The following is a 19,508-nucleotide window of genomic DNA, read 5'->3' on the forward strand; positions in this document are numbered from 1 at the left end:
GGGCTCCTTGCTCAGCGGGGAGCCTGCTTCTCCCTCTCCCTCTGCCCCTCTTCCCTGCTCATGCTCTCTTTCTCTCTCTTTCTCTCAAATAAATAAGTAAAATCTTAAAAAAAAATAAGAGAACTATTAAGATATTGTAATTAGTTCAAAGAAGAATCTAAAGAACAGACAAGTGAATGGGTGATCAGTGTTAAGATGAATTTGCTGATAAATGCAAAGCTGGCCTCTTCCACAGGGGAGAAATTAGTCTTATCTCTACCAGAAAAAATTCCTGTGCATCTCTGTGGATGAAATCATTTGCTGCTATCAATCTTCTACTGAATTAGAGAATAAAGAAAAGGAAAGAAAATAACTTTATGGTATCAGATCACCAGAAGGAGCCCCTAGACACCATCCTTGGAGAGAATCTTTTTGTCTCTTTCCAAGACTTTCCTAGTTTCCCTTGATTTAGGGAAGTATGCAACTAACTATTCTGAAAATAACTGAAGGGCGCCTGGGTGACTCAGTCTGTTAGGTGTCCAACTCTTGATTTCAGCTCAGGTCATGATCTCAAGGGCATGAGATTGAGCCCAGGGTTAGGCTCTATGCTGGGCGTGGAGCCTGCTTAAGATTCGCTTTCTCCCTCTACCCCTTCCCTCCCACCCCGTTCTCTCTCTCTCTCTAAAAAAATAAAAAATTAAAATTAAAAATAGAAAAATTTAAAAAATTATTAAAATTATGGCATTGAAGGAATCTGTGATGGAATTTAAGCCTCAACACTTGGCAGTTCTGTGGAACATTCACTTCTCCTCTTTGAGCATCAGTGAGCTTTTCTGTAAAATGAGGATAACAGTATCTAGCTCATGGGATCTCTTATAAAAGTGAAACAGTATGCATCCAAAGCTCCTGACACAGTGCATGACTCATAGTAGACACTCAATAAGCAGTAACTATTCCTGGGCCAATTATAATTAGCTGAACCAACCAAAGAATAATTGCTGTTTTGCTTCTACCACACACAGTCAACCTGGGTGGAAGTTACATACAGCATTCCAGAGAGCCTTGGGGAAGGAAAGTGTGTGGCTCCCACAAGGGACACAGAAAACATCGGCTTGGTGAGAGAAGGGAGGTGGTCGAGAATGATGAGAAATAATGCAGTGTCAGTAACATCCAGCCTCTGAAGGGGCTTTGGAATCCAGACAGAAGTTTTGGCTCTGTCAGTAAGCAGCCAAGTCAGCATCATCTGGAATGCAGTTCCCAGGGCCTCACTCCAGACCTAATGACTTAATAGCTGGCTGCTGAGATTATTTATTTTATCAGGTTACCCAGATGTTGCTTGAGCACATTGAACTTTTTAAGAGTCACTGGTGCAGATAGAGGATATAAGCCTTTTTTTCTGGAGTCACATTCTTGAAACTTAGGAGTAAAATGAAATGAGGGGCCTTCCCAGCTAGTGTACAGGATAACTTTCTGGATGAAAATATGAGGTGAGCCTGAAGGCAGGAGGGAACTGACAGGAGTAGATGTAACCCATTGCTCAGGTGATGAGGGACTTCACTGAGGTGGGAATTAAGGTGACTCCGAACATTATTATAAAGAAGCAGAATTTAATGACTAAGTGAGTAGGAGATTCAGTATGGAGGACAGGCAGTATTCAGAACTGGCCTCCTGGTTTTAAGTCCAGGTGAACAGAATAGAGATTCACTGACACAAATGGAGAATTGAGAATGGCCAGTTTTGTGGAAAGTTAAGTTCAGTTTGGAGCATGTTAAAGGATGATGATACTTTTAAGTGGAAATTTATAGAAAATAATTGAAGGAAGGGGAGGGGTGGGGAGACTCCAAGCTTGAGTGACAAGTCTTGGCTAGGACAAGAGATGAATTTTTTTTTTTTTTTTTTTGAGAAACACAGTTTAGTTTTATTGACCCCACATCTTCCCAACCCTAGGCCCTGGTTCCCTCAAGCAGAAGGCGCTGGTCAGTGTGGTCAGGTGACGGTTGCTGTCTCCCTATCCTTCTGCCGCAGGTGGTAATGAACCTCAGGAACGGTCCTTAGTCTCTCCGCAGCCTGCTCAGGGGTGAGGTCCCTCTGAGCCTGGGCAAGCATTTCATAGCCAACCATGAATTTCCGGACGGTGGCAGAGTGCAGGAGTGGAGGGTAGTAATGAGCATGCAGCTGCCAGTGATCCCAGTTGGCTCCAGCCTTTGATCCGGTGGGAGCCCCGTGCCAGCCCATGGAGTAGGGAAAGGATGTCTCTAATAGGTTGTCATACTTGGTCAAGAGCTTCTTCATAATAGAGGCTAGATCATCACGCTCAGCAGGGGTCAGCTCAGGAAGGCGCCGCACATGCCTCCGGGACAGCAGCAGTGTCTGGAAGGGCCACACTGCCCCAAAGGGGACCAGTACTAACCAGTGCTCACTCGTTAAGACCAGACGTTCCTTTCTGAGCAGCTCCTGGTGGCCATATTCCATTAGCAGGGGTTCTCCATGTTGACTCTGATAGGCCCGCTGAGATTGCTCCTCACGCTGGGCAGTATCTGGCAGAAAACTACTGGCCCACACCTGGCAGTGGGGATGGGGGTTGGAACAGCCCATCATGGTTCCTTTGTTTTCAAAGATCTGCACCCAAGGGTACCGGGCTCCCAGCTCCTCTGTCACTGCAGCCCATGCATCGATGACAGTTCGGATCTCAGGGACTGACATGAGTGGCAGCGTTACATCGGACCAGGGGCGGAAGCACATGACCTTACAAGCTCCTCGAGCAGCCTCTGTTTGGAAAAGGGGATGATCACTGGGTCCTGGATTGGGGGCATCAGGCTGCAGAGCTGGGAAGTCGTTGTCAAACAGGAAGGTGCCATCATAGTAGGGATTCACCTCTCCATTGGCCCGTGTGGCCCCGGGACACAGAGGGTTGTGGGGGTCATGGCGGGGAACTGTCTTCAGGAGCGGGGGCTCTACTTGCCCCTGCCAGGGCCGCTTCATGCGGTGAGCTGACACCAGCACCCACTCATCCTGTAGCGGGTTGTAGCGGATATGCTGATGTTCGCTCGCCCGGAAGGTTGTGGCCGTGGCGTCTGCCTCTGGCGCCTGCCGGCGCTGCTCAGGGATTGATCCGCTGCGCGACATTAGGCCACTTGCGTGGGTGGGGATCGTCTAATAGATGAAATTTTTAAGAAACATCCTCAGATAAGGCTTCTCTGTTTCCCTTCCTCTTTAAAGTTTATTTAATTTTTAAGATTTTATTTATTTAAGAGAAAGAGAGCAAAAGCAGGGGGGGAGGGGCAGAGGGAGAAGCAGGCTCCCCGCGGAGCAGGGGGCTCGATCCCAGGACCCCGGGATCATGACCTGAGTTGGCAGACGCTTTACCAACTGAGCCACCCAAGTGCTCCTCCCTTCCTTTTTAAATTGTCAAAATATATGTTTTTTCACACACCAAGGATTACATGAGTTAAATGCTAATCACTTGACAAACCTAAAATGACTGTTTAAAATTTAAGCATTATCCTACCTGTAAAAAAAAAAAAAAAAAAAAAAAAAGCTGTATTTATAGTTTATTTCAAAGATCACAATGTATGGCATAGTTGATAAAGAGAATATGTTTAGTTATTTTCCTCTTTCTATACAAGATGTAAAGTCCTTAAGGTTTGGGAAGATGGTTAGAAACTCATTTGTATACCCCACTGAGGTTTTTGGTAAATGCTTTGTTTTACTGAATTTTAAAATGATTCTTGGACAATGTATAGCATCCCTCTACCCCTGCAGTTAAGCTTGTTTCTGGTAAATCCCGTGGGTTCAATTCCCAACTGTGCTACAATTCTTTGAGAGGCTAATTAAGAACCTTGGTTCATACGGGAATTGTTGTCTGAAAATTAAAAGTTAGAGTGTGCCCCAAATCTCAGACTCACTTGGCCCACTGGGAAACTACCAATTTCTAGATATGTCCTCAACCCAAATTGTTGATTCCAAACTACTGTCTTGGTTAGAGTAGAATCACAAAAGGGTATATAAGGAGGCTTTTCCTGCTCTTAGGAGATACACATACTTCTAGCCCAGTAAAGGTGTTTCAAAAAAGCACCTTTGATTCCAGGTATTTTGTGTCTTGATCCTACATTTAGCAAAAAAGAAAAACTATTATAATCATTTAGTATGTACAATAATTAAAATGTTTTATTGATCACTGTGTCAACAAAAAAATGAGCATATTCCCAAAGAAAATAACTTCTTTAATGTGTTTTGAAACTCCAGGCAGTGCCCATACTTGAACAAGGATTAGAATTTATACACATTTTTATTGTTGCCTGGCATTTGGCATTATGTATTTTCACACAACGTATTATAGTGAACATAAAACACATTATGCAAGGAATTTCATTGTATATGAAATATTTATTGAGTCTAAATGAATACCTTCTTTGCATGTTCTAAATTTGAATTTATGCTTATGTTGTTATAAAAGTCACATTGTTTAGATTGTTTATATTTTTTCCTGTCCTTAACATTCTATATTTGTGTCAATTAATTTAATAATTAAGTTGCTTTATATACCTTTTTTGTGATTATAGTATGTAGAAAATCAAAGCAGATTTAAATGTAGTTTCTACTAATGCTTTATGTACTTAAACTTTTGGATTGTGTCATATATGCAGAAAATACACAAATACATTCATTTATTCATTTGACTATTACTTAATGAGCATCTCTTATGTTCCAGATACTGTTCTCAGTGCCAAATATACAGCAGGAAATATAGCATCGTGTAGTTAAGAATTTGCTCTTTACCTGATGATAATGGTACTCTACCCTCAATAATTTGATCCAAGATTTTTTGGTAATTAAATCTATAGACTGCTTCTAGAAGCAGAGGTCACAAGAAGAAATCTGTTACAGAAGTGAATTTAGACCTCATATCTTAATTGATTCCTACTAGTCTTCAATAATATGAACACCTATGCTTTCATGTGTAGGATTTTACTTCCCTGGAAGTTCGTATCATGAGCAAACTCAGTGTTTGTTTACTTAATGCGGTTCATTCATTTGATCCATGAGCAAAGGCCAATGCAGTATGATTGGTGAGAAATGTTTGAGCCTGGTCATTTTAATTGCAAATATTTGATAATCTATGTCTTTAGAAATATAAGATAGTTTACTTTTTTTTTTTTTAACTCGGCATCCTTTAATGAGCGGTCTTTATCTTTTATCTGTTCACTTTTTTTCCAGGTTTTAGGGACAAAGCCGGAGCTTAGGGATGGAGACGATGATGACGACACCATGGCAGACATAATGAACAGGAAAATGGCTAAACTCTACATGGTGAGTTCACTGTTAGTGAGTTTTGTTGTTTTTACTAGACTGGATACAGCCGGGAGACCTGTTCTGGAAGGGACTCTGCTACAGCTGATAATTCTCATTGCTCTCAAAGAGTAGTGTGTAGGTAGAATCCATTCTGTGCTCTAGTATGTTTATTAAAATTCCTCTTTTTATTACTTTTTGTTATTTTCATTAAAAATGTCAATCAGTGAAATTATTGCTACAACTTAAATAAAATTATATAGTGTTGCTGTGCTAGTTTGCAACAATATGTATTGTTTTGTTTTTTAATTTTTTATTGTTATGTTAATCATCATACATTACATCATTAGTTCTTGATGTAGTGTTCCATGATTCATTGTTTGTGCATAACACCCAGTGCTCCACGCAGAATGTGCCCTCTTTAATACCCATCACCAGGCTAACATATCCCCCCACCCCCCTCCCCTCTAGAACCCTCAGTTTGTTTTTCAGAGTCCATCCTCTCTCATGGTTCGTCTCCCCCTCTGACTTACTTCCCTTCATTCTTCCCCTCCTGCTATCTTCTTCTTTTTCTTTTTTCTTAAATATGTGGCATTATTTATTTCAGAAGTACAGATCTGTGAGTCAAAAGTCTTGCACAATTCAAAGCGCTCACCATAGCACATACCCTCCCCAATGTCTATCACCCAGCCACCCCATCCCTCCCACCCCCACCACTCCAGCAACCCTCAGTTTGTTTCCTGAGATTAAAAATTCCTCATATCAGTGAGGGCATATGATACATGTCTTTCTCTGATTGACTTATTTCACTCAGCATAATACCCTCCAGTTCCATCCACATCGTTGCAAATGGCAAGATCTCATTCCTTTTGATGGCTGCATAATATTCCATAGTGTATATATACCACATCTTCTTTATCCATTCCTCTGTCGATGGACATCTTGGCTCTTTCCACAGTTTGGCTATTGTGGACATTGCTGCTATAAACATTGGGGTGCACGTACCCCTTCGGATCCCTACATTTGTATCTTTGGGGTAAATACCCAGGAGTGCAATTGCTGGATCGTATGGTAGCTCTATTTTCAACGGTTTGAGGAACCTCCATACTGTTTTCCAGAGTGGTTGCACCAGCTTAGCATTCCCACCAACAGTGTAGGAGGATTCCCCTTTCTCCGCATCCCCGCCAACATCTGTCGTTTCCTGACTTGTTAATTTTAGCCATTCTGACTGGTGTGAGGTGGTATCTCATTGAGGTTTTGATTTGGATTTCCCTGATGCTGAGCGATGTTGAGCACTTTTTCATGTGTCTGTTGGGCATTTGGATGTCTTCTTTGGAAAAATGTCTGTTCATGTCTTCTGCCCATTTCTTGCTTGGATTATTTGTTCTTTGGGTATTGAGTTTGATAAGTTCTTTATAGATTTTGGATACTAGCCCTTTATCTGATATGTCATTTGCAAATCTTTTCTCCCATTCTGTTGGTTGTCTTTTGGTTTTGTGGACTGTTTCTTTTGCTGTGCAAAAGCTTTTTATCTTGATGAAATCCCAATAGTTTATTTTTGCCCTTGCTTCCCTTGCCTTTGGCGATGTTTCTAGAAAGAAGTTGCTGCGCCTGAGGTCGAAGAGGTTGCTACCTGTGTTCTCCTTTAGGATTTTTATGGACTCCTGTCTCACGTTTAGGTCTTTCAACCATTTGGAGTCTATTTTTGTGTGTGGTGTAAGGAAATGGTCCAGTTTTATTCTTCTGCATGTGGCTGTCCAATTTTCCCAACACCATTTGTTGAAGAGACTGTCTTTTTTCCATTGGACATTCTTTCCTGCTTTGTCAAAGATGAGTTGACCATAGAGTTGAGGGTCCATTTCTGGGCTCTCGATTCTGTTCCATTGATCTATGTGTCTGTTTTTGTGCCAGTACCATACTGTCTTGATGATGACAGCTTTGTAATAGAGCTGGAAGTCCGGAATTGTGATGCTGCCAGCTTTGCTTTCCTTTTTCAAGATTCCTCTGGCTATTCGGGGTCTCTTCTGGTTCCATACAAATTTTAGGATTATTTGTTCCATTACTTTGAAAAAGGTGGATGGTATTTTGATGGGGATTGCATTGGATGTGTAGATTGCTCTAGGTAGCACTGACATCTTCACAATGTTGGTTCTTCCAATCCATGAGCATGGAACGTTTTTCCATTTCTTTTTGTCTTCTTCAATTTCTTTCATGAGTATTTTATAGTTTTCTGAGGACAGATCCTTTGCCTCTTTGGTTAAATTTATTCCTAGGTATCTTATGGTTTTGGGTGCAATTGGAAATGGGATTGGCTCCTTGATTTGTGTCTCTTCTGTCTTGTTGTTGGTGTATAGGAATGCCAGATTTCTGTGCATTGATTTTATATCCTGCTACTTTACTGAATTCCTGTATGAGTTCTAGCAGTTTTGGGGTGGAGTCTTTTGGGTTTTCCACATACAGTGTCATATCATCTGCAAAGAGTGAGAGTTTGACTTCCTCTTTACCGATTTGGATGCCTTTGATTTCTTTTTGTTGTCTGATTGCTGTGGCTAGGACTTCTAATACTATGTTGAATAGCAGTGGTGATATTGGACATCCCTGCCGTGTTCCTGACCTTAGGGGAAAAGCTCTCAGCTTTTCTTTTTTTTTTCTCATTGAGAATGATATTTGCTATAGGTTTTTCATAGATGGCTTTTATGATATTGAGGTATGTACCCTCTATCCCTATACTCTGAAGAGTTTTGATCAAGAAAGGATGCTGTACTTTGTCAAATGCTTTTTCTGCATCTATTGAGAGGATCATATGATTCTTGTTCTTTCTTTTGTTAATGTATTGTATCACGTTGATTGCTTTGCGGATGTTGAACCAGCCTTGCAGCCCAGGGATAAATCCCACTTGGTCGTGGTGAATAATCCTTTGAATGGACTGTTGGATCCTATTGGCTAGTATTTTGGTGAGAATTTTTGCATCCATGTTCATCAAGGATATTGGTCTGTAATTCTCCTTTTTGATGGGGTCTCTGTCTGGTTTGGGGATCAAGCTAATGGTGGCCTCCTAAAATGAGTTTGGAAGTTTTCCTTCCATTTCTATTTTTTGGAACAGTTTCAGGAGAATAGGTATTAATTCTTCTTGTAATGTCTGATAGAATTCCCCTGGGAAGCCATCTGGCCCTGGGCTTTTGTTTGTTGGGAGATTTTTGATGACTGCTTCAATTTCCTTAGTGGTTATAGGTCTGTTCAGGTTTTCTATTTCTTCCTGGTTCAATTTTGGTAGTTGATACATCTCTAGGCATGCACCCATTTCTTCCAGGTTATCTAATTTGCTGGCATAGAGTTGCTCATAATATGTTCCTATAATTGTTTGTAATTCTTTGCTGTTGGTTGTGATCTCTCCTCTTTCATTCATGATTTTGTTGATTTGGGTCATTTCTCTTATCTTTTTGATTAGTCTGGTCAGGGGTTTATCAATCTTGTTAATTCTTTCAAAGAACCAGCTCCTAGTTTCGTTGATCTGTTCTGCTGTTCTTTTGTTTTCTAGTTCATTGATTTCTGCTCTGATCTTTATTATTTCTCTTCTCCTGCTGGGTTTAGGCTTTATTTGCTGTTCTTTCTGCAGCTCCTTTAGGTGTAGGTTTAGGTTGTGTATTTGAGACCTTTCTTGTTTCTTGAGAAAGGCTTGTATTGCTATATACTTTCCTCTCATGACTGCCTTTGCTGTGTCCCAAAGATTTTTTTTTTTAAGATTTTATTTATTTATTTATTTGAGAGAGAGAGAATGAGAGGGAAGAGGGTCAGCGAGAGAAGCAGACTCCCCGCTGAGCAGGGAGCCCGATGTGGGACTCGATCCCGGGACTCCAGGATCATGACCTGAGCCGAAGGCAGTCGCTTAACCAACTGAGCCACCCAGGCGCCCCCAAAGATTTTGAACAGTTGTGTTTTCATTTTCATTGGTTTCCATGAATTTTTTTTAATTCTTCTTTAATTTCCTGGTTGACCCATTCATTCTTTAGTAGGATGCTCTTTAGCCTCCATGTATTTGAGTTCTTTCTGACTTTCCTCTTGTGATTGAGTTCTAGTTTCAAAGCATTGTGGTCTGAAAATATGCAGGGAATGATCCCAATCTTTGGTACCGGTTGAGACCTGATTTGTGACCTAGGATGTGATCTATTCTGGAGAATGTTCCATGGGCACTAGAGAAGAATGTGTATTCCGTTGCTTTGGGATGGAATGTTCTGAATATGTCTGTGAAGTCCGTTTGGTCCAGTGTGTCATTTAAAGTCTTTATTTCCTTGTTGATCTTTTGCTTAGATGATCTGTCCATTTCAGTCAGGGGGGTGTTAAAGTCCCCCACTATTATTGTATTGTTGCCAATTTGTTTCTTCGCTTTTGTTATTAATTGCCTTATATAATTGGCTGCTCCCATGTTAGGGGCATAGATAATTTACAATTGTTAGATCTTCTTGTTGGATAGACCCTTTAAGTAGGATATAGTGTCCTTCTTCATCTCTTATTACAGTCTTTGGTTTAAAATCTAATTTGTCTGATATAAGGATTGCCACCCCAGCTTTCTTTTGGTGTCCATTAGCATAGTAAATGGTTTTCCACCCCCTCACTTTCAATCTGGGGGTGCCTTTGGGTCTCAAAGGAGTCTGTTGCAGACAGCATATTGATGGGTCTTGTTTTTTAATCCAACCTGATAGCCTGTGTCTTTTGATTGGGGCATTTAGCCCATTTACATTCAGGGTAACTATTGAAAGGTATGAATTTAGTGCCATTGTATTGCCTGTAAGGTGACTGTTACTGTATATTGTCTGTGTTCCTTTCTGTTCTGTGCTGCTTTTAGGCTCTCTCTTTGCTTAGAGGACCCCTTTCAATATTTCTTGGAGGGGTGGTTTCGTGTTTGCAAATTCCTTTAGTTTTTGTTTTTCCTGGAGGTTTTTAATCTCTTCTTCAATTTTCAATGAGAGTCTAGCTGCATATAATATTCTTGGCTGCATATTTTTCTCGTTTAGTGCTCTGAAGATATCATGCCAGTCCTTTCTGGCCTGCCAGGTCTCTGTGGATAGGTCTGTTGCCACTGTAATATTTCTACCATGGTAGGTTACATATCTCTTCTCCCAAGCTGCTTTCAGGATTTTCTCTTTGTCTCTGAGACTCGTAAGTTTTACTATTAGATGTCGGGGTGTTGACCTATTTTTTGATTTTGAGAGGGGTTCTCTGTGCCTCCTGGATTTTGATGCCTGTTTCCTTCCCCACATTAGGGAAGTTCTCTGCTATTATTTGCTCCAGTATACCTTCTGCCCCTCTCTCTCTTTCTTCTTCTTCTGGGATCCCAATTATTCTAATGTTGTTTCGTCTTACCATATCGCTTATCTCTCGAATTCTGCCCTTGTGATCCTATAGTTGTTTCTCTCTCTTTTTCTCAGCCTCTTTATTTTCCATCATTTGGTCTTCTATATCGCTGATTCTCTCTTCTGCCTCATTTATCCTAGCAGTTAGGCCCCCATTTTTTTATTACACCTCATCAATAGCCTTTTTGATTTCCACTTGTTTAGATTTTAGTTCTTTTATTTCTCCAGAAAAGGTTTCTGTAATAACTCCCACGCTTTTTTCAAGCCCAGCTAGTATCTTTAAAGTCATGATTCTGAACTCTAGGTCCGACATCATACTAATGTCCGTATTGAGTAGGTCCCTGCCTGACGGTATTATCTCTTGTTCTTTTTTCGTCTTGTCATTTTGTCCAGAGGAGAATAGATGAATGAGAGAACAAAATGCTAACAGGTTAACAACGTCCCCAGCAAATATACTCTATACAAATCAGAAAAGACCTGAAACCAGGGGAAAGGCAAGGGAAAGAAAGAAAGAAAAAAAGAAAAGAAAAAGATAAAAACAAAAACAGAACAATACAAAAAAACCCCGAATATGATCAAATATGATCAGGCTAGTGCATAGATCAGTGCCACACACTAGATTTTGGGCGTATTTTGGTCTGTTAGAAAAAAGTGCCTCCTAACATTTTAAAGGAAGAAAGATTTATATATGTACAAAATAAGGGTTGATACAATGAAGGGATGGAAGATGACTGTAAAGATGAAAAGTATAAAAGATTTTATAAAAGGAATTGATACGATAAGAAGTTGTTTGGAAAAAGAAAGAAGATTTAAAAAAAAAAAGGAGAGAATGTGATCAGGCAGGAAACTAGAACAAAGCCATACACTAGTGATTTAGGGTATATTTTGATCTGTTAGAAGAAACTGTACCTCAAAATTTTAAAGAGAGAACAACTTATATATATATATGCCCAAAATAAGGGTAACTACTATGAAGGAATTAAATATGACTCTAAAAATGAAAAATAAAAAATATTTTTTTAAAAAAAGGGATTGATAAGATGTTGGTTGAAAATGGGAAAAAGAAAAATTAAAAAAAACGGTTAAAAAAATTAACTTTAAAAAACTAATGAATCATGGTAAAAAAAAGCCATGAATTCTATGTGCAGTATTCCCCTAGCGCTGGAGTTCTCCCGTTCTCCTTGATCGGTAAACTTGGTCTTGGCTTGCTGGCTGTTGTGCTGATCTTCTGGGGGAGGGGCCTGTTGCCGTGTTTTCCCAAATGTCTTTGCCGGAGGCGGAATTGCCCCACCCTTGTCGGTCCGGGCTAAGCAAGCTGCTCGGGTTTGCTCTCAGGAGCTTTTGTTCCCTGCAAGCTCTCGGTACAGCTTTGGAGGACCAGGGGGAAAATGGTGGCCTCCCAATCTCCACTCAGAGGAGCTGAGAACTCAGGGCCCGCTCCTCAGTGTGCCCCCAGAGAAAAGCAATCACTCCCGTCTCCCCGGTCTCCGGCCGCACTCCGTGGTCACCCAGCCTGTGACCGAGTGTTTCTATCTCTGGCACCCGACCCCGTGTGGAGTCTCGAAACCCAGCAGATCCCTGCGGTGCGCTCCCGCGCCGCTCCTCCCGGGGGAGGAAGGGGAGTCTCCCCGGCTCTGCCGCTTGTTGGGTCCCTGCTGGAGGAGCAGTGGCCCGACTGGGCCGTGGATCACAGTTTATGACAACCCCGAGCTGAGAGCCTGTGCCTCGGTTCCGTCTCTGCAGCCGGCTTCCCCGCTCCGATACCTGGGAGCTGTGCTGCACTCAGGCACCCCCGGTCTTTCTGTGACCCCGAGGGTCCAGAGACCCCACTGTCCCGCGAGGATTCCACCCCCTGCTTAGCCACTGCAGCGACGTCCCTCAGCGGAGCCGACTTCTAAAAGGTCCGATTTTGTGCTCCGCGGCTCTATCACTTGCCAGAAGCGGCGGACGGAGGCCCCCTCCCCCGCCGTCTATCCTCCCGAATATCGCCTCGGATTCACTTCTCCGCACGTCCTACCTTCCAGTAAGTGGTTGCTTCTCTGTTCAGAGAGTTGTTGCTACTCTCTTCTTCAGTCTCCTGTTGAGTTCGTAGGTGTTCAGAATGGTTTGATCCCTATTCAGCTGAATTCCTGAGACCAGCCGAAATCCAGGTCTCCTACTCCTCTGCCATCTTGCTCCACCCCCCTGCAACAATATGCTTTGATATATGACATTCAATAAAATGTTTCCTTCATGGAATAAAAATACTCAGTAAGGTTTTTCTTGTAAAATTTTGATAAACTATAAAATCTTCATGTTATTTTAAATATCCTGTTTAGCCATAATGAAGGCTTTTTTCGTTACAGGAGGGCAAAGCTATCAAATCAAACAGCTGGGAGGAAACAGGGTAAAAACAACCCTGTCCTGGCCATTGGACTCCTAGCTCCATGTCACCTTTGTAGTGATGACCCACTGGATGACCTTGGGCAAGATATGACCATGCTGGGTCTCAGTTTTCTTATCTGAAAAAAAGAGAGACAGAGTCCATTAGATTATTCAGGTTCCTTACAACTCCAGAATTTTATGATTTTATTGCTGGTGAAGGTGACAGAAGTCACAGATACACCAGTATCTGAGACTGCTCAAAATGGGATCCTTCAGGAGTTCCCTCCCCTTGTTGACTTTCCAAGCGCATGATTTGGAGCAGACCACTAATCTCCCTGGAGAACTAGGTAGTCATCAGTCATCACAGGAAGGAGTTATATTTGCTGTTCTTGAAGGGAACTTCTAACTCAGAAACTGATTTTGAATGAAGGTCAAGTTACTAACTTGTGTCTAATAACTTGTGTTTTGTAAAGAGGAAGTGAATTATTTTCTTCCTAGATGGCAAAGGAAAATGTGGTCACGACTGCTGCTAAATACTGATGTTTTAATATAAGCCACACAGAAATTGTTATTCTAAAGAATTCGAGGGGGCGCTGCGGTGGCACAGTTAGTTGAGTGTGGGACTCTTGGTTTCGGCTCAGGTGGTGATCTCGCGGTCAAGGGATCGGCATTCCCCCCTCCCCCCGCCCCAGACTGTGAGCTCAATGTGGAGTCGGCTTGGGATTCTCTCTTCCCTTTACCTCTGCCCCTCCCCCCATGTGTATGCGGGCAGGCGCTCTCTCTCTCTCTCTCAAATAAATAAAAATTAGAAAATTAAGACTTCATGGCACTTTTTCGTTACTGCTTCTAAAACCCATTTTCAGCAGCTTAACAAATATCTTTTATGCCTCGTCGTCAAATAAAACGATTCTCCCTCTTGGGCATTAGGAACTGATGAAGAAATGAAAATGTGATGTTAATCCTGCATCATTGCTCCCTCTAGTGGATGTATAATGTATTGCATGTATATAAAATACAAAGTCTGAAAATACTTTAATTTGGGATTGCAGAACAAAGCTGGGAAGCAGAGTCACCTAGGCAATTTCTAAAAAAACAGAATTCAAGCCCCACCACAATGCTGCAAAACTCCACCACTGATCTAGGGAGAGCCCTGGAATCTGCATATTTATCAAGTGCCCAGGTGATTACCTTGCAGCCTATAAGCTGGCCTTTGAAAAACGGAATTCTAACCTGGGCATTAATACCACTTCCAATTTTGCAAGACCACCTTCAACTTTAAAAAATTGTTCTTTTTAAAATTTTTTTTTAATTTTTAGATTTATTTATTTGGGACAGAGAGAGAGCATGCGTGCACACGGAGGGGCAGAGGGAGAGGGAGAATCAGACTCCCCGCTGAGTGGGGAACTCCGTGCAGGGCTCAATCCCAGGACGCCGAGATCATGACCTGAGCGGAAGGCAAATGCTTAACCGACTGAGCCACCCAGGCGCCCCGAAAGAAAATGTTCTGTGGTTATTTCCAAACTTCAAGACTCTAAGTAAAAAACTATTTGTGATAGAGGAAATTTACTTTGACAATTTGCACAAACTATACTTAAATTACAGGACCTAATGTGAAAACAGTCTATAAGCATAGACTGTAATGTGCCAGTGCCTTCTTAGCATAGTGCTTGGCATATGGTAGGCACTCAGTAAATGTTAAATGAATATTAAGCTTTAGCTTTTGTGTGTGTGCAATGAGTATAAGATTATTACCTAGTTGAAAAAATTGCTATAAAAATTAGTAAGTAATCATGTAAAGTTCATCACTTGGTGCCTATTATATAGAAATCTCAACAAACCTTAGCCATTACTATTATCATTATTATTTTCTGATGCTTTAGGTCCAGTGTTGAAACTTCACTTTTTATTAATGGTTCTTTTACTCCCAAAGACTTTATTTTAATTCCATATAGTTAACATATAGTGTTATCTTAATTTCAGATGTACAATATAGTGACTCAAGAATTCTATACATTACTCAGTGCTCATCGTGATAAGTGTACTCTTAACCCCTTCACCTATTTCACCCATCCCCCGCCCACCTCCCCTCTGGTAACCATCAGTTTGTTCTCTGTAGTTAAGAGCCTATTTCTTGGTTTCTTTCTCTCTCTCTTTTTCCTTTGTTCATTTGTTTTGTTTCTTAAATTCCACATATGAGTGACATCATATGGTATTTGTCTTTCTCTGACTTATTTCACTTAGCATTATCCTTTCTAGATCTATCCGTGTTGCTGTAGATGGCAAAACTTCATTCTTTTTATGGCTGAGTAATATTCCATTGTTTATATACATGCCATATTTTCTTTGCACATTCATCAGTCAATGGACAGTTGGGCTGTTTCCATAATTTGGCTGCTATAAATATAGGGGTGGGTGCATACATCTTTTTGAGTTAGTGTTTTAGTATTCTTGGTTAAATATCCAGTAGTGGAATTACTGGATCATATGGTAGTTCTATTTTTAATTTTTTGAAGAACCTCCATACTGTTTTCCACAGTGGCTGCAACAGTTTGCATTGCTTCCAGCAGTGCATGAGGGTTCTATTTCTCCTTATTCTTGCCAACACTTGTTGTTTCTTGTGTTTTTGATTTTAGCCAATCTGACAGGTTTAAGTGATATCACATTATGGTTTTGATTTTTATTTCCCTGATAAGTGATGATGAACATCTTTTCATGTGTCTGTTGTCCATCTGTATGTCTTCTTTGGAGAAATGTCTGTTCCTGTCTTTTGCCCATTTTTAATTGGACTATTGGGGGTTTTTTGGTGTTGAGTTATATAAGTTCTTTATGTATTTAGGATACTAACCCTTTATCAGATATGCCATTCAAAAATATCTTTTCCCATTCCGTAGATTGTCTTTTAGTTTTGTTGATTGTCCAAAGGACTTTGAAGAAGTGGTATAATTTGGCTCATGGATTTTTGTTGTTGTTTTTTTTTAAAATAGCTTTGTTGAAATATAATTTACATACCATACCCATTTAAGGGGTATGGTGTACAATTAAATGGTTGTTGTTACATTTACAGAGTTGTACAGCCATCACCATAATGTAATTTTAGGACATTTTTATTATCTGCAAACAAGCTCATGGTTTTTATATTAGGTTTCAGATGCCAGTGGATCCATGAGAGTGACTGTGGTTGCAGAAGAGAACCCCTTCTCCATGGCAATGTTGCTTTCTGAAGAATGCTTTATTTTGGACCATGGTGCTGCAAAACAGATTTTCGTATGGAAAGGTAAACCACTGACATTGTAGCTGTGCTTCAGATTTACAGCTATTTCTTTGAAGAGGTAAAGAAAACATCTTTTCTGATTAAAAAAAAAACTATCATTTTGAGACTTGATCTGTAAATAGCTCATGTAAAACGCAGACATCAAAACCATATTTTCTTCCTCCTAGTATCATTTGCCAGGAATCATGGGGTAAAAGAAAGCATTAGGGCAATATAAAACGAATCTCTTATACATATTTGGCGATCATTATGATATTAATAAATATAATTTAACATACCAGGACATTTTTGCCATTCTCAGTGTCATATTTAAATTAAATTATAATTATGTTTGTTTCTTGGTGTGCAAATGTTTCATAATCATGTAATACCTTCCCTCTCTGAGATTCTGTCTTTTTCATTTATCCTCTATTTTAGGTAAAGATGCTAATCCCCAGGAGAGAAAGGCTGCAATGAAGACAGCTGAAGAATTTCTGAAGCAAATGAATTATTCCACCAATACCCAAGTAAGTGTGTGTGAAAATGAGCTGGCTAGAAAAAAATTTTAAAATGTGGGAGCTCATCCTATCTCCATAAAACTCATGAGAGAATTTGGTTCAAAGTAACCTATGCATGGAAGTCATTCTTCCCTTATGTGTGTGCCACATGGTGCCCATGTCCCTAGAACCATAGCTTTGTGGAGGATGGAATTTTGCAGAAACTGGGGATCAGACCTTCCATGGGGCTGCATGATAAAAAAAAAAGACCCCATCTGTTTCTTCCATGGCATTTCAGTCAAGATGATCAACCACAGTTGAATGCACTGAGAGCACTTTTCAGTTAGTCCACAGAGCAAGTTGTACAGACATGGGCTAATACCCACCTAATATTTGGCTTCATTGACATCAGCTTAGACACCTGACTAGGTGCTCTTCCTTTTCTGAGTCTTTCAGCCTCATCCTTTCTCTTCAGTTTTATGTCCTGGCACAAGGAACACAATGAGATCATTTCTTCCAGGTCACAGATCTCTTATAAGCCTAATGCAGAAAACCAGTCATATGTGTTTGACTGTAATGGTAACACGAAAAGAACTTTGTTCTTACTTCAAACATCCAAATTCAGTGGCAATCACTTTAGTTGTGACAAAAAGTACAGTTGGATTGTTTTACCTTCATATCTGATAATCTTCCATTTTACATTCACTTATGGATCCCAGCTTCTAATTTACATCTGTCATCACAGAAACCAAGACAGTCTTTTCATTTCCTTAGTTTTTTCTCCACTCCTGGATGAATGTTTTTCCTCCGTCTATTTTCTTTTTATAATAGTCATTGTTTTAAATTTTAGATTCAAGTTCTTCCAGAAGGAGGGGAAACACCAATCTTCAAACAGTTCTTTAAGGACTGGAGAGAGAAAGATCAGAGTGATGGTTTCGGGAAAGTCTATGTCACCGAGAAAGTGGCTCGAATAAAACAAATTCCATTTGATGCCTCAAAACTGCATACTTCTCTGCAGATGGCCGCCCAGCACAATATGGTGGATGATGGTTCTGGCAAAGTGGAGGTATTGGGCTGTTTCTGTTTGTGTTTGTTTGTTTTCATCAAGCCCATTTATGCCAGTACACCTGGAAATGTAATTTCAGAAGACTACAAACTTTGTCATTTTACTTGTTAATTTCACTTACTAATAAAGGTGGACCATGACTGTATATTAAATCAGGGAGTTTAAAGCTGGAAGAGATGCTCTCTGACCTTCAATGCTATTTTACACTGTGTGTGTTGAGATTCCAAGAAGTTAGGTGATTTGTGCAAGATCACCTCATTATCATCTTAGAGACGTGTTGTGGAACCCAGTCATCTTGTTTCCTGGTCCAGAAATGCTCCTGCTTCTGGAACTGGGATTGTCCAGTGAGGGCAAGTTGCTCTGAATGTACCAAAGACCATTATTTAGACCTTTCCTTGTATCTTACAGGCATTCACAAAAGCAAACTGGGCATGTACTAAACTCACAGATATTTTTAGAGCATTCAAATTATTTGTTGATTATTCCCATTTTTTTGACAAAAAATTGCTCATAACTCCCTTATAATTCTCCCTAATTCAACTCTCTTCACCCTCTAGTCTTGAGTCATCTAACTTAATGAGACCTGGGTAATGTTATGTCTTATTTTAAAATATTTTAATGGCACTCCATCTTCAGCTGGGCCTGCAAGGTCTTCCAGGATTTGATCCTTGCTTTCCTCGCTGCCTCACCCTCCTCCCTCTGGCTAAAGTCTCCGCTCCTTCTCCTGCCTGATTCAGTTCAGTCACAAGCTGCACCTCTTTGAGAAGCCCTCCCTCTGCCCTGGAGCAGCCTTTCTCTGTGCTCAAACCATAAGTGATATTTTTCACAGAACCATCATCTAAGGACTGCAAAACTTTATTTTTCTTCCTAGTGCTCTCGTTAGTTCCTTGAGGGCAGGAATTGACTATTTTATCTTTGTATTCCCAAGGCTTACCACAATGTCTGGAGCAAAGTATATGGGAAAGAGATTTAGGAAGTAGTTTTGCCTCTTTTCAAAGACATGAAGTATGCATCTAAGCCATCCAGGGGTTGTGGGAAGTGCAAAGGGAGGAAGGCCCCTTGTGGCCATTGTCCGAGAGGTATCAGCTTCCGGTCTGAGCCTGTCTCCTGCTCAGACGTGCTTTTCTGCAGCTCTGCACAGCCGCAGGGCCTCTTGGCAGATGTGGCTCCCCAGCACCATGTCCCAGCTGCAGTCTCCTTGTGTCGGGTCACGTTGTCTCCGAGATGTCCTCCTGAGTCGTCCCCAGACTTCGGAAGGCCGGGGGCTTTCTCTAGGCTTTAGGCTTTTGGGCTTAGCCCAGTAGTGCTGTTGTTTCTCCCCTGCTCACCAGAATGTCGTGCGTCCCTCTGAAAGCACTGCCGCTCCTTCATCTCCAGATTTCAAGGGAAGGGATGCATCCTCCTGCTCCCCGGGAGGGTGCGCATGCGCACAGTGCCTGGCAGGCTCTCCCGTGTTACTTTCCTGGTTCATCTGCAGCTCTCATCTCTCCAACTTGGGAGTGTCTTTAATCTGTGATGAGGATGAGAAACTAGGAAAAAAAAAAAAACTGGTTCTGCCTACTTTTACCTTTTCAGTCTTATGCCTAGGTGATGATTCTTAAAAATACTCAAGCAATTGGCATCTTATTTGGTCCCAATCTGCCACTCTTGCCTGAAGAAATAATAGTTTCATGCCCTACAGTGCAGGGGAAAAATGTTTTTAACAAACAAAC

General features: G+C 41.0%; 1 protein-coding gene and 1 pseudogene across 1 annotated transcript in view; one reads left to right on the forward strand and one right to left on the reverse strand.

Moving 5' to 3' along the window:
• SCIN (scinderin) overlaps positions 1-19,508 on the forward strand; it is an 83,832-nt gene that overhangs the window by 40,760 nt on the left and 23,564 nt on the right. The window contains exons 5-8 of the mRNA XM_025872969.2: positions 5,197-5,289; positions 16,125-16,257; positions 16,672-16,760; positions 17,581-17,796. Coding sequence (XP_025728754.2) covers positions 5,197-5,289; positions 16,125-16,257; positions 16,672-16,760; positions 17,581-17,796 — 531 coding nt within the window. The remainder of the gene's footprint in view (positions 1-5,196; positions 5,290-16,124; positions 16,258-16,671; positions 16,761-17,580; positions 17,797-19,508) is intronic.
• LOC112824947 (galactose-1-phosphate uridylyltransferase pseudogene) lies at positions 1,909-3,152 on the reverse strand (annotated as a pseudogene).

The sequence above is a fragment of the Callorhinus ursinus genome, unplaced genomic scaffold (genome assembly GCF_003265705.2).
Source record: "Callorhinus ursinus isolate GAN/ISIS: 27379988/994484 unplaced genomic scaffold, GSC_fseal_2.0 scaffold12, whole genome shotgun sequence".
Lineage (NCBI taxonomy): Eukaryota > Metazoa > Chordata > Mammalia > Carnivora > Otariidae > Callorhinus > Callorhinus ursinus.